Source organism: Ochlerotatus camptorhynchus, unplaced genomic scaffold (assembly GCF_037179485.1).
Source record: "Ochlerotatus camptorhynchus isolate MF236.1 unplaced genomic scaffold, CSIRO-AGI_Acam_v1.1 ptg000171l, whole genome shotgun sequence".
NCBI classification, from domain to species: domain Eukaryota; kingdom Metazoa; phylum Arthropoda; class Insecta; order Diptera; family Culicidae; genus Ochlerotatus; species Ochlerotatus camptorhynchus.
The window spans coordinates 1,289,429-1,303,473 of record NW_027040661.1 but is presented as its reverse complement, the minus strand read 5'-3'; the positions used below and the strand labels follow the sequence as shown (position 1 = coordinate 1,303,473).

General features: G+C 37.6%; 1 protein-coding gene across 1 annotated transcript in view; it reads left to right on the top strand.

The window, feature by feature from the left end:
* The first annotated feature begins 661 nt into the window (after positions 1-661).
* LOC135701665 (hormone receptor 4-like) overlaps positions 662-14,045 on the top strand; it is an 86,433-nt gene continuing 73,049 nt past the window's right edge. The window contains exon 1 of the mRNA XM_065222523.1: positions 662-2,735. Coding sequence (XP_065078595.1) covers positions 2,717-2,735 — 19 coding nt within the window. The 5' untranslated portion in view covers positions 662-2,716. The remainder of the gene's footprint in view (positions 2,736-14,045) is intronic.

Sequence of the window (14,045 nt, the reverse complement as noted above, 5' to 3'; positions counted from 1 at the left end):
AAAGTATGAAATGTTGGTTATAGAATATTGATAAAAAAAACTATCAATAAGTTGCGTTAGCACCTTATTCTTTAAGAAAAATTCAATAACATTTCTATAGCAAACAAAGGAAAATTCCAATCCCGTCCCAATTTTGCCTATTTCGATAACATGTGTTTTTGCTTGATTTCCATTTCAACTCCCACCAAGGTGGTATGCAAGCTTTCCCACTTTTCCTGACGAACCAACGTCGCCTCATCGTGACAACACAAACTCACTGAATTCATTCGCATCGCTCTAAACAAGAGGAAAAAGAAGAAAGCACTCGATATATAGAACATTTCTCTCTTTCCCATCCAATTTCGCTTCCTGATTTTCCTCACTCTCGAGCTAACCCAGGCCGGCTCCTCTCATGCACCAACACAGGCACACGTGCAGCAGCATACATACCTGGGTGGCTGCATCATGTGCTTCAAGCCACTAGTGGGTGAAGAAATTTCCTCACTACGGGAAAAACTCTCTCGAAAGCTCACGCTCTCACCGATTGCACTCTCTTTCTCGCGCGACGTCAACAAACCAAGCCACGACCAACAGAGACGACGACGTCGACGATGACGACGATAGGGACAGCGACGAGCATAGAAGCATAGCGCTTCGTCTACACAACGCTTTCAGACACGATCGGCGAATGTTGTTATTGGACCCTCGTTCGGGCCCCGGTTGACTCAGCTTCGTTCAGTTGGTAACCTACTTTGCTTCGATTAGTACACGTTTTTTCCGACCCGCTACGAACTTTGCAATTCCGCGCGCACTTTTTCTTGTTCCCAACCCGTGTGGATACTCGCGGTGTTCCTTCCGGGATCACTCGGTCCCTGGATTCGATTTAATCCCACGAGATGAAAACACAAACTTTTCGTTGTTCTCTATCTTCATCGTTTCGTATCCTAGTTTCCGTGCTTCCTATATATATTCACGATAGTGTTAAGCAATATGTTTTTAAGTGATGGATTAATGAACTCGAGGTTCAACGACTTGGTTACATGGGAGTGATATATGAGTGAGATTGAACAGGAATTCAATCTAAAGTATGCTGTCTAATGTCGCAAGAGGCGAGCCGGAAGTATCAGCAAATATGCTAATAACGGGAAACTTGTTGCAGAAAGCAGTTATCCTTGAAGAACCATCGTATCTTCAAGCGACTCATCTTCGTGGTTTTGATCGGCATTGACCTTAAACCATCAGTCTCGTATTTAGTGTTATTGTGCTTCGTAGTATATTCGCAAGTGTGGGATGTAAACAGAAAAATATTCTTCCCTTTATAAAGAGTGAGTTTACAAAAACAACATTATTTACCGTGAGTGTACAGTTGAGTGCATCAAAGGACTATCCTTGGAAGAGAGGAAAACAAGATGTGATGTACGGCATCGAATAAAAGTGTCACGCAAGTGAAGGTGGATCGTTAAAGTGCCAGTTCGGCTGACGGAAAAAAAAATCAAAATATGGATTAACGTGTAGCAAGTGGGAAAATTAAACACGATGCCGGAAACTTGTCGTCGACCAGTGTTTTGCTGGCGACCGTCGTGAGCAGATCAACATCACCGTTACAATGTAAAGCCGAACGAAAGTCTAACAGATCTCACCAAGAAGACTGAATCCTGTTGTGATACGGAGTCAAAAGTGCATCAAACTCATATAATATTAAATAGTTACAATCACTGCCAGCTATCCAATGTGATCAAAGTAAAACAAAAGAAAATCAAAGTGTCTTGTTCTTGTCCTGAAGAACCGTCCGTCGTTCATTTTTAGTAATCAACACTGCCAGCGCAAATATCATCTTCGTATAAAACCCCGACTGCAGCGGATCTTCAACGAGAGCTCAAGGGATTCGCTAGCTCTTATGTTATGCATTTTTCTTACTAAGGATACCACAGAAAGTGATTCATCAACTACTTAGATTTCTTCGCCACAAGAAGAAGAAAAAGTGTTCGAAGATAGTGTGCAGCTCACAGATGTATTTTTATCAGTTGTTGAACCTTGAAAGGAGCAGCGAGATGCAACGTAGCTAGTATACCGCAGTACATATAATAGTGTAGTAATCAAACTGTCCATGTTCCAGCATAGTAGTATTTATTAGAGAGAGTGACCTTTCCATCGCAGTATCAATTGTGTGCCCTGGGAAGAATAAAAAGTGATAGAACTCGGGTGAGAATGCATCCGCGATAAGTGATTCCACTTTCAAGTTTATCAAAATATTTACAAAGTGACTGCGAATGCGAGGAAAATCTGCTTCCTGATACAGAAGAGAAAATGTAACGAGAAGAGCCAATTAACCTTACTCGGAGCAGAGAAATGTGAATGAATCAATTGAAGGTGGCCCAACGACCGAGTGGAGTACATCCATTCTGCCTACATAGATTTACAACAACCAACCTGTCACGGGGCGGTACAGTGCTACAGTATAATACCGCTTACTCTTTGTGCTCTTGATATGATCGTAAAAATGACGTTATCGCAACAGCAACTGTTTGAACCTGATAAAACTACGGAGAACAATGTATTAACGAGTGTGTGACCTGTTTGAACGGTGCATTAAGATAAAAGTCAAGAAGCAGACCTCTCAACTCTCAACCAGGAACAAGCGGAGCAATTCCGCAGAACACGTCGAACGTACGTTCGATCGGCCAGTGTAACACGTTTATTCTTTGTTCCGAATCGCGTTAGAAATCCAGAACTCCTTATGAAAATGACGTCTCTAGGTAACACCAAATTTCAAATTTTCCTTTCCTTTCGTTTACATTCCTATGTTGCTCCTTTATTTTTCTGTACATAGAATTATTTCTGTATTTCTAATTGGCTTCTACTCTTTTGGCATAGCTTCTTTCTTCTCTTCAAATTTTCATTATATTTTTTGTTATTCTTTGTGTTATGATTAATTCCGGTTGATGGGTCTGGTTTTCTCACAAAAAAAAACTTGTAATAATAATCATTGTTTTGGACTCGTACTAATAATAGTTTGGACGGAAAACGAACTAAGTTGGAAGTTTAAACGAGTCCAAGTTTATTAGCTACGAATATGTTAAACGTACGGGTAGAAACTAGTTGAGTGCACAGAAGGGCTAACATGTAAGTGGTAATTTATATTATTATGATTATTCTAATATATCGTATAAGTGAGAATAGGATTGTAATCGAGTGATTATTGTGTTATAGTAGACATCTGTTGGATAAGTAGGTTGCTTGGAGCTCTATTTCAATCCAATTCTACTAACGCTTTTAACGGAAAAATATATGAAAATATCTATCATTACTTATCATTTAGTTACATCTGCTTTAAATATCAACGAACATTTTACGAAAATTCTATTTGATTTATTAGAAAATAAACTAGGAACACTGTTATGGAAATTATAAATTAAAACATGTTATCTTTATCAAAAATACAGATCACTGAAAAATTTATGACCTCCAAAAAGATAATGAAAAATTCAATCAGGGTGTTCCAACTTTTTTATTAAATTCTGGAACAAATTGTCGAATAGCTTTAAATGGTTTTCTGAAGAATGATGCAAACGTCAATTTTTCGAAACTTATAGCTCGCCCACGAAAACTAACATCACCATGTCACGTTGATGAAACTTTACGCTTGGAATCTGTTTGATTTTTGCAAGTGCTCTCACATGGTTACAAATAATATATATTGATTATATTTTTCGATTCGATTTTTATGTCAAATTAATGTTTTAAAAAAAATTGCATAGAGTAAAAAATTAACATAAAATTACACCAGAGAAATAAAAATTCTATCCGTAATGATCAAACATGTTTGAAAATGGTATTGTATGTCTCGGTTATTCAGATTAAAATCAAAATATCGCTTAAATAATCCGGTATAAAGTAATATCCGGTAAAAAGTGATATCAGTAAACAACTAATTTTTTTTTTTTTGATCACCGCGCACGTTTAAAATTATGGCAGATGGGGTGATGTTGACATGATGTTTAGCATATTAAACGACACAGGATCCTGACGTAATAGGCTGAGTGACATCTCTCTATATCCGAGAAGTTTTTTTTTCTGAAAACCGAGGAAAACTTTACTCACTTTGTGAGCAAATTATCTTTTTGCTAAATTGAGTCGGTCTCATCGTCCGTGGAGATGAATTCCAAAAAATCCTAACGATCAGAAAACTAATTTTCTTGCAGGGTTAAGATCTGATTTCCTTCATACTAAGCACAACCCCCACTTTACACCTTTATCTTACGATCGAGTTTGAACAAATAATGATATGTTTCTATCAAAGATGACTTCAACATTTATTAACCTTTCCATGCATACCGTTAGCTTTGATAAAGAGTAACAAACTGTTGGGATATTAATAAAAATCTAACACCGCTTCTAGACTCCAAATCCATCACAACACAGTGAAATGCCATTGAATTCATTTCGGCATACGAATGAAGGGAGAGAAAAATTGATACGCAAGGGGCACTTCTTTTGTTTTAGAGAAGGATCGATGTAAATACAGTAATGCCCCGATTTTGTCAGCTCCCTTTTTGAAAATATCTTGTAATGTTCTACGAACTCCATCCGCATTTTCAGTGATCTTGTTGCATTCAAGCATACCTTGAACATCCATCTTGAAGATGAAGATGAAGATTTGGAATTCCGGTTATGTGAAATTATTTCAGGACATTACTGTACATATTCATAATATGTATTTTTAAAGACTTTGCTATGTAGCTTTGGAACTAAACTACCGTATCGAAGCATGATTGATCGAAATAATTGATATATTTAATGTTCCTGTTCGATATAACGGAAATGGGCGCTTATGCCGGATTCGTATCGCAGTACGCATAATAATCAGACAACCAGAAGTAATTTAACAAAGAAGGCTCAATCCCAGTCGGCGCTGTAGGGATTTTCTGAGGCATAACATCTCTGATCACGGGAAGTAAAGCCGTTGGTCCCCGGTCTATGAGTTGATGGATCCATAGGTAGGGTCCAGGTGTGGGAGCTGCCTTCCTGTTTTCAGTAGCATTGGTACTCAGTACGGAAAACAAATCAAGGGAAAGAATAAATTGTTTTCATTCTCTACATGCAGTAATTTATTTCAAATCACAGGTCTGTAAAATAGTTTTATATTTCAAGATTGGGTTAAGCATAAATCAAGCAAGTAATGTTTCTGCCGCTGTACGCATAACTATCCCATGTGCTATGTAATTCTTATGGATACAACGGTAGTTTAGGCCAAGATTGTACAAAAAAGATGTTAGGCAATGGCCGACGATTAAAGCTTATCTTTTTCAGTGTAACTATGAAGACATTGACTTTTGAGCTTGTTGTTTATTGGTACAAACAAACATTCAAGCATCTCCCAACCGGCTGTATTCCAAATATTGATCGAATTTCAATTGTATCCTGTTAGTATCCAAACTAAGAGTTAATAAAGATGCGATAATTTTAATTGGGGTAAATGACGGCTTTCGCAGCTGATAACTAATTCCGGCAAAAAAAAAAATAATACATAAAATTTTACTGAATTTTTGCCCCACAACATGGTGAAGGTTTATAGAATTCACAAATGGCCGTTATAATGGCAGATTTGCATCGCCACTTCTAATTTTTGATGGCACGAATCTTAGACACTATAACTATTTTGTAGAGGAAATTGTAATCACACGTATGCTGACGTGTAGCAAAAGTGTGATTATGATTTCGCAAACGAATTCTTAATAGTTTTTGTCGATCAAAATTTCGAAGTGGTAAGGCCATAAAATCATAAGAACAGCCATTCTTAGTGTTTTAGCTTCAATCTGATTCACTTTCTACGCAACTGATTTACTCGCTATAATCTTCTTTACACATTCCAAGTAACATAGTAAGTTTTATAGAGGTTTTAAAGCATTCTACAACTGTAAATCATGGTCTACCCTCATAAATCCACAATTGATACTTGGGATTGATTGCCATTGATTATATATAAAAGGAATCGTCAAATCACACTAAATCAGTCAACTTTCTTATCATGAAATGATAGTTGCAAAAACACTTACATAACGTATTTTGACAAGCTGCAAATATCACGTAGAATCAATGGCTTAATAGCTATCCATTTTCTGCTAAGTGCTGTAAATATCCCAACACCAAACAGAGTAACGAAAACAAAAGCAAAACGATCACTCAGAGCGTACTTGTACGATGCAAAAGCAGCCAAATTTGCACTAACATCGTTGTGAGCTTTGAAAAGGTAATTTAAAGTACAGCGTCATTGTTGACCTAAACTTTTAGAATGCAATTTTTAATCAATTCTGGCTTTTTTAAAGACTTTTTCCAGTTAGTTTGATTGGAAAAATACCATGCTTCGTTTGGTTAACACGCAAAACTGACTGACCTGGGTTTACTACCCAAGTAACGTTGCAAGTTTTATCAAGGTTTCAAAGCATTCTTCAAGACCAAATCGTGGTCTTCAAGACTATGATAAAACCAAAATTGTTTCTTGGGTGATTAATAGGTAAAAGAAGTGATAAAGAAAATCGTTACAGTTGGGTGTATTAAAGTAGTGTCTAAGAAGAAGTTTTTGGGAATCCATTAGGATTGGTTAGAAAAATACATATACAATACAAAATAATCAAAGGAAAATATAAAATTCGTATTACAAAATCTCAAATAACTTCGGAAATTTATTTTGTCGTCTTGGAAGGAATGATGTATTTTATTAAAGTTAGTAACTTTTTACAATATCGAAAAATTTCCAAAAATAACCAGCCAAAATTGTAAAAGGCAAGCTGATTTTAGGGTGTCGTTTCACAACAAACGTCCTATATCTTGTAAAAATGATGTGTTCTGCAAAGTAGCTTGTAGTGATTGTTTCTACAACCTTGCTGAAACGACCATTAATCTATCTACACTTACATGTAAAATAAAAATTGCATATCATTTCTAAGTGAATTCATCACAAATGAGATACAAAATTCTCAATGTGATAAACATTGCAAAGGCAGTAATTTTTGAGACAATTTTAAAATAATTTTAACTATCTTAAAATGTCTCGATAAAACATAAAACCTGAACCTGATCCCTTCTGTCTAGTGTGATGCTGGGCACTTGATATAACCACCATTGTACTTGTTTCCTGATTCTCATGTGATTTGAGGTGTCGAATGATGAATTTCGGCCCAAGTCAGAAATTGACCCTTCCCCTGGGGTATATGGAACATGTCCAGATGTGTCCAATTCAGTCCTACCCGCTCATTGGTCTTCTTTTTGAATTTTACCTTGATTTGATATCACATGATGGGTTTAACATGAGTCAGGCCGATTATACTCACGATCCATATACACCGGAACATTTTACGGTCCTATCTCTGGAACAAGAGGACCGATTCCAAAAATATTCTATAGGGTCATGGTACCTTTCATTTGGTGGGTGTTGCATCCAATTTGGCCAGAAAATAAAAAAAATAAATCGAAGTGTATGTTCTGCTAAAAAATCAACTTTTATTTATTTTTTAACATGGATTTGTAGTAACTTTTTGTCTCAGTGTTTTTTTCTCCTAAGAGTTCGTTTAAGCCTCTATAACGTTGTTTTGATGTCATGATTATACTTGTTATGGCTTTCTCAGTCAAGGGTAATCCAAACGGTCCGTTTGGATTACCCTAGACTGAGAAAGCCATAAAAAAAATCACATAACACATAACACGCCATAGTCTCGAAAAGTAGTCAGATATTTTAATGCAAAATACTCTATTATTAAGATTGCAACTAGTTTTTTTTTGTAATTGACAACCTTGATATTGATCCGATATTATTAATTCGAAATAAATCCTTAGTATAAATTTACGATTTCTACATCTTTGATTGTTGTTTCTCGTTTTGGCGCCATTTTAACGGAACGAGAAACTGCACCCAAGTCCTGCTAGCTGGTTCATTTTGAATTTCCCGCCACTACCGCAAAACTGGAGTGGTCAACATACGATATCGAACATCGTGACAATTGTGCCTATGCTGTGAGCTCTTAACACTAAAACGGAATTTAGTTAATTCTTTGAAAAAGGCACAATAAATGTGACCGAAACATCAGATGAAAACATAAAACCCCGTTTTTGAGCATCAAAAGACTGAAAGCCACATAACCTCCAGCATAGTTCGTAACAGTCGATCCCGCCAAGAAACTTACAATTTTCTGTAAAAATTATGAAAATCTTCTAGGTGAATAAGATGCATCTTTTTGACTGAAAACCTATAAAATCAGTCTGTTAGAAACCTGCAGGGTAAGATAGGGTTGCATTTTGCCCTGGGCAATATATGAATATATTTTCAATATATTTTCGTATACAGACGTTAAACTAGTAATGCTCCTTAAAAGATTCGCACGAAAGAGGTATTTAAAACACCAACAAGTCATTTTGCTCCGGAAAGATCTTACTCCATTTTACACTACTTTCATTTGATGTACTTATATCCCAAAACACATGCAATCGAAAAATCCCGGAAAACATCATTAACCTTATCTCTTTAGCTCAATGTGCACTTACAGAAGCATATCAAATGAAAAAATAGGAATCTCAACTCATGCAAAATGTCATCCTTTTTCCGGTTCAAAATTGCCCCATCTCAATTATCTTGTTGATTGCACAATGATGTGCACCTCTCCCGCGAGACGAAGACAACCATTCAACAAATGAACGAACGAGAAAAGCTTTCACTCCTTCGCGTTCGTTTCCTCCGATTCGTATTTCCAAGCTTCGCTACCACGAAGCTGCCACGATCACTATTCGGCTCGCACTCGCATTTTCTCTCGCGCTCTCTCTCTCGCATTCCCTCGCTGTAAGGCGCCGCCGCATGTCAAATCAGCTGCTCGGCAGTAGTGCCGTCGTCGGTGGCATTGCCGAAGCTTTTATGCTCTTTATTTACATCAACCCCCACCCCCAAAAGCACGTGAGTTGAAACTTGACAGCATTAGAGTTCATTGAACTCTCGGATAGCTAGCTCTGTACGTTCGATCGTTCGTCTGTTGTCGTAATCATTGTCGTCGTCGTCGTCGTCGTCGCAACTGACTCGGTTCCTCCATTCAAGCTTTTCTGTCGCTATTGCTATTCACCATTGCTCTCACACCAGCACAATATGGGCAGCTTCGAATGAGGGGGTTGAAAATTGTCTGTGAATGAGAAAAGCACGATGCCACATAAATAAAAGTTGTGCGGAAGAGTCTACTCCGGCCCGGGGGTTGGAATGAGCCTCGCAAGCCGATGTAGAGGAGTCGATGATGAATGTGTGCAAACGAGCAAACGGTGGGAACATGAAGTACCTACTGGAAAGAAGATTGCACCAAACGACGACGAAACACAGCGGCTGGGCATCGATTGCATAATCAAGTGGAGTGAACTTGGTCATTGCACTCCATGTTTTTATTGTTCGTTATTTTCGGCACTTGTTGAGACTTGCTGATGATTGAACTTGTATAACTTAGTAACGATTACACTTGTATATTTTTGATTATTTTTCTGTAACCTTTTTGTATCAATGCCGATTCCAACAGCCGATGGGAAATTATTTATATAACATATAGCAATACAATAACATATCACAGTCGTCCTTTTGTTTGGCACTTTGAAGATCTCTAGGAACAAGTTTTATGACAAAGTAAATTTTCAACTATTCTCGCTTATTTCCTTGAACAACATCCACAAACAATTGAAAACTTTGTCTAAACTGAAAATATTAGAAGTTTTATAGCATATTACAATTGGAACGTTTTGCTCAACAGTGTTCGGTATGATCAAAGGACTTGTGAATTATCCTAAACGCTTCTAACAAAATTTATTTTCTTCTGAATTCTAGACCACTGATGTTCTGAATTAGTATATTTTCTATGTTTTACTAAAGCACAAGTCCAACCAGAGTAGACGAGAATTAGTAAAACAAAAAATCTTTTGGGATACAAATAATGATCCGAGATTTCAAACATAAAATAAATGGATGAACAAAATATAAATAGCGGCGCCGGTGGAGTAGTGGTAAGCATGACTGCCTTTCACTCCATAAGGCCTGGGTTCAATCCCAGTCAGCGCCGTTGGGATTTTCTGAGGTAAAAAATTAAGCCGTTGGTCCCCGGTCCATAAGTAGATAGGTCGATAGGTAGGGTCCAGGTGTGGGAACTGCCTCCCTGGCGTCGGTAGCATTGGTACTCAGTACGGAAAACAAGTTCAACGGAAAAAAAGCAAGGGATATAGAAACAAAATTTAAACATAAATCAAAACACCTTTTAAGCATTCTGCCAAACTTTCAAGATATCTGGAAAACAAAATGCAATATGCTTGAGCTTCCAATCTATTCTGAATTACGGAAAGGAATCAAAACTGGCAAAGTGTTGATGAAATCATCAAATTAATTTTCAGAGCATTTCAAGTTCCCAGTGCTTTAACAAAGTCTTATAAACCATTGAAATGATTCGTAACCAGCCTAAAAAAATCGGAACATAAATGAAAATCTTAGATTGTTCATGAATTTTTTCATCTTAGCTTCCTGATAACTTGAAAGGCTTCTATCCTAAGAGATTTCTTAAAAGTTGTTGCAGTTGACAATTTATTGTTTGTGGTTGGCCTATCAGATCGTTTGCTTAGGTGGCACATTCTCCTACAGATGGGAGATTTGTGCCACAAACTTGTTTTGGAGGTTTCTCAAAATGTTCCAAAATAACTAAATATAAACTTGTCCGTCCCAGCAAATAGCACCTAAATAAAATGAGGTAAGCTGACAGCTATAATACATGTCGCTTCGATTATTAAGATTTTTTTTTTTTTTGCTTTATTTAGGAGATTTTTAGCCGTAGGCTAGTTCATCTCTGTACGATTATTAAGAATTTGAAACTCCAGAGACTCCAGATTCTCAACGAGGCACAATAGTCTGAGATCTAAAAAAGTTTGCAATTTTTAATAGTTTTCATAATCTTAGTATTTACAAGATCTTGAAATTTGTTCTAAATGATTCCAGTGAGAATTCTAAAACTAACTGAAACCTCAGTTACTTGATTTTCACTTCCCTATCTAAAAAAATCGCTGCCCGTTTAGGCATTTTTTTTTAATCCGTTTTAAAATTTTCAGATCGATTTTAGTGTTTAAGGCGATTATAGCGATTTTCAGGGCGTTTTGTGATCTGAATGTGCTATTTTCGTTTTTGAGGTCTTCTTGGCGGAAATTTAGTGTTATTTTATCCTGTTTCGTTGTTTTTAGGCGATATAAGAGTAAAGGCTGTACTCGGAAAAAATGCAACAGACAAAAATGATCACCAACAATTCATTTAAAGTCGGATATTTTTTAAACTCTCAGGGAATAAATAAAGACATATTAGCTATGTTTTTGCAACGTTGGTTTATTCAATCTCCTCTCCTAGGCTAAATTCTCGCACCTTGGACTTAACGCCACCCATCAAATCTTGTGCAACACTTGCACCATCTTTCTTACACACTCTGATTTATTCTTTCTTGTCGTTTTTGAAAACCTTCGCGGTTTCCGAAGCTTGCCTTTCATAATCGCCCAAAATTTTTCTATTGGACGAAGTTCTGGTGAGTTTGGCGGATTTGCCTCCTTCTGCACAAAAACAAAATCGTTGGCTTCGTGCCACTCTATCACCGGTTTCGCGATGCCAGATCCAGCCAAAACAGAGCGTCACCTTCGTGGGACCAGAGGAAGGACAGCAGGCGCTTCTGGAGGCATTCCTCTTTATATATATTGACCGTTGATAGTATCCGTCGTTATGCACAGCTTCCTGAATTTGCCGTACCCCCACTAAGTACTTCTTGGCAAATGTGTCAACCTTCTTCTTCGGGAACATCCAGGCGGGACTTGCCGACGAAAAACTCCAGGCTGGGGATCTGAACACCGTCCGCTTTAATGTACGTCTCGTCGTCCATTACAATGCATTTCGACTGCACCAACCACTCGTGGTACAGCTTCCTGGCGTGGGATCTGACCACCGTATTCTGTTTATCGGTTCGGTTAGGCGTCTTCCTTACCTTGAATACATGAAGTCCAATCCGCTTCATTGTCTGCTGGGCGAACTAGACGGAAGAATTAACCTTCTTGGCCACGTTCTGAATTGAAAGGTATTCGCTTTTCTTCCGCTGCCAGGTCGCCTCTGGGTCGTCTGGGTCTCCTTGAACGATTTTACCACATGGGAACGGTCGAATTGTCGATTCCAAACTGTTTTGCGATCCACGTGTGGGACTGGCCGGGATTTTCCACGACAGCTCCCATATTTTTTTGTCGAAGCACTTCTTGCTTGGAAGCCATCTGGTTATCGAGATTGATTGTGACGAGATTTTGCACATGTTATCATTACATTCTAAACTAGTTTTACTCAAAATTTCATCAAAAAAAAATATACGCAAATGAAAATGTTGCATTGTTTCAAGCACAATCTTTAATAAATTCAATGTAGATGTTTTGATGCCATTTGTAGCATTTTCGAGTTTCCAAAGCGTAGGCCTTTTTAGCTGTAAGGAAGACGTATTTTATGTCAAAGCTGGTATAGGGTTGTCAGTACCCTCTCAGATTCAAATGAAACTTAGTGGATGAAAATATTTTATCTGCTTAAGCAACTTTGCGTATCGTAATGCGGACACTTTTAAAAGTTGTTTATCAAGATGTAATATGATCCATGTACCACGTAAAATTTTATGATGGTCCAATAGTGTCAACCATGATCATCGAACATAATTATTAGTTAGCCAAGTGGATGTAATTTTGAATTATAAATTAAATGTCAGGATAAAAATACTATCTGGTATTCGGTGCTCTTTTTTGAAAAAAAAATGTGGACTACGATTTGAAAAAAAAAGCCAATTATTTTTCAATACTAAATTGATTTAATCATATTTAGTCTCAATCAAATTTCTTTCAAAAGAGAACTGTATAAAACCTGATTAATACCACCTATAAGTTTTTTTTTTTTTTAATTATAGTCACTTTAACACTCTTGGGTCATTCGTGACTTGTCCGGGGGTGAGATTTGAACTCGTGACTTTGGCGTGAGAGGTAGGGATGTTAACCACTACGCCGGGGTCGCCCCCCCACCTATAAGTGCCTTTCTCGTGTAATATTTTGCTATGACTGAACAGATGAAACATGTTATAAGGCTACATGTTATAACTCTCTCATCTGAACAAGGCAAGATTTTTACTTCATTTCATTATGGTGCCCATCACAGGGGCATCTGGAGCATGAATTAATGTTTTCAATGTTAGACTCTCAATATCAATTCCCCAAGAGTATCTAGAGCATTTCCGGGTGATAGGGAATGTATAATTAGGAAAATGAGTTTGCAACTTGAAGACAAATTATTTTAAGAATAGATTTATTATCAATAGCCGAAACTGCTTTTAAACAATACTTCAAACGTCAACTTTTCGGCTTTACCAAACTCCCCAGTTGGAGAGAGATGTTTTTTTTTTTCTTCGATTTGTTTTCCATCGATCTTGGTTTCCCTGTTGAGCACCAATGCTACCGACGCCAGGAAGGCAGCTCCCACACCTAGACCCTACCTATCGACCCATCAACTCCTGAACCGGGGACCAACGGCTTTACTTCCCTTCAGAGATGTTATGCCTCAGAACATCCCGGCGGCGCCGACTGGGATTGAACCCAAGCCTGCTGGGGTGAGAGATAATCACGCTTACCACTACACCACCGGCGCCGCTTAGAGAGGGATGGTGCTGGGGAGTTTGGTAAAGATAGATTATCAACCCGATTCGTACCTTCCTCAAAATTGTCCTTGTACGCTTTCTACTCTCTATATACGATTTTCACACTGCCGTACTTCAACGGAACTATCAACACTATACTTTCATCTCCTCATCTATCGTATAAAATTACCACTTTAAGTCTGTTATTTGAAACTTAGCATCTTCAACTGTGTTAAATCGTTCACTTCACGCAGAAGTAATACAAAAAAAAAAGTTAAAGTATTCAAATGTTATTTAAAGTGTGTGAGAGTGATAAATATAGTATCACATTGCAATTGGATCTATTTTGCTTAGAATCCAGGAGCTCACGAACTTCAGTAC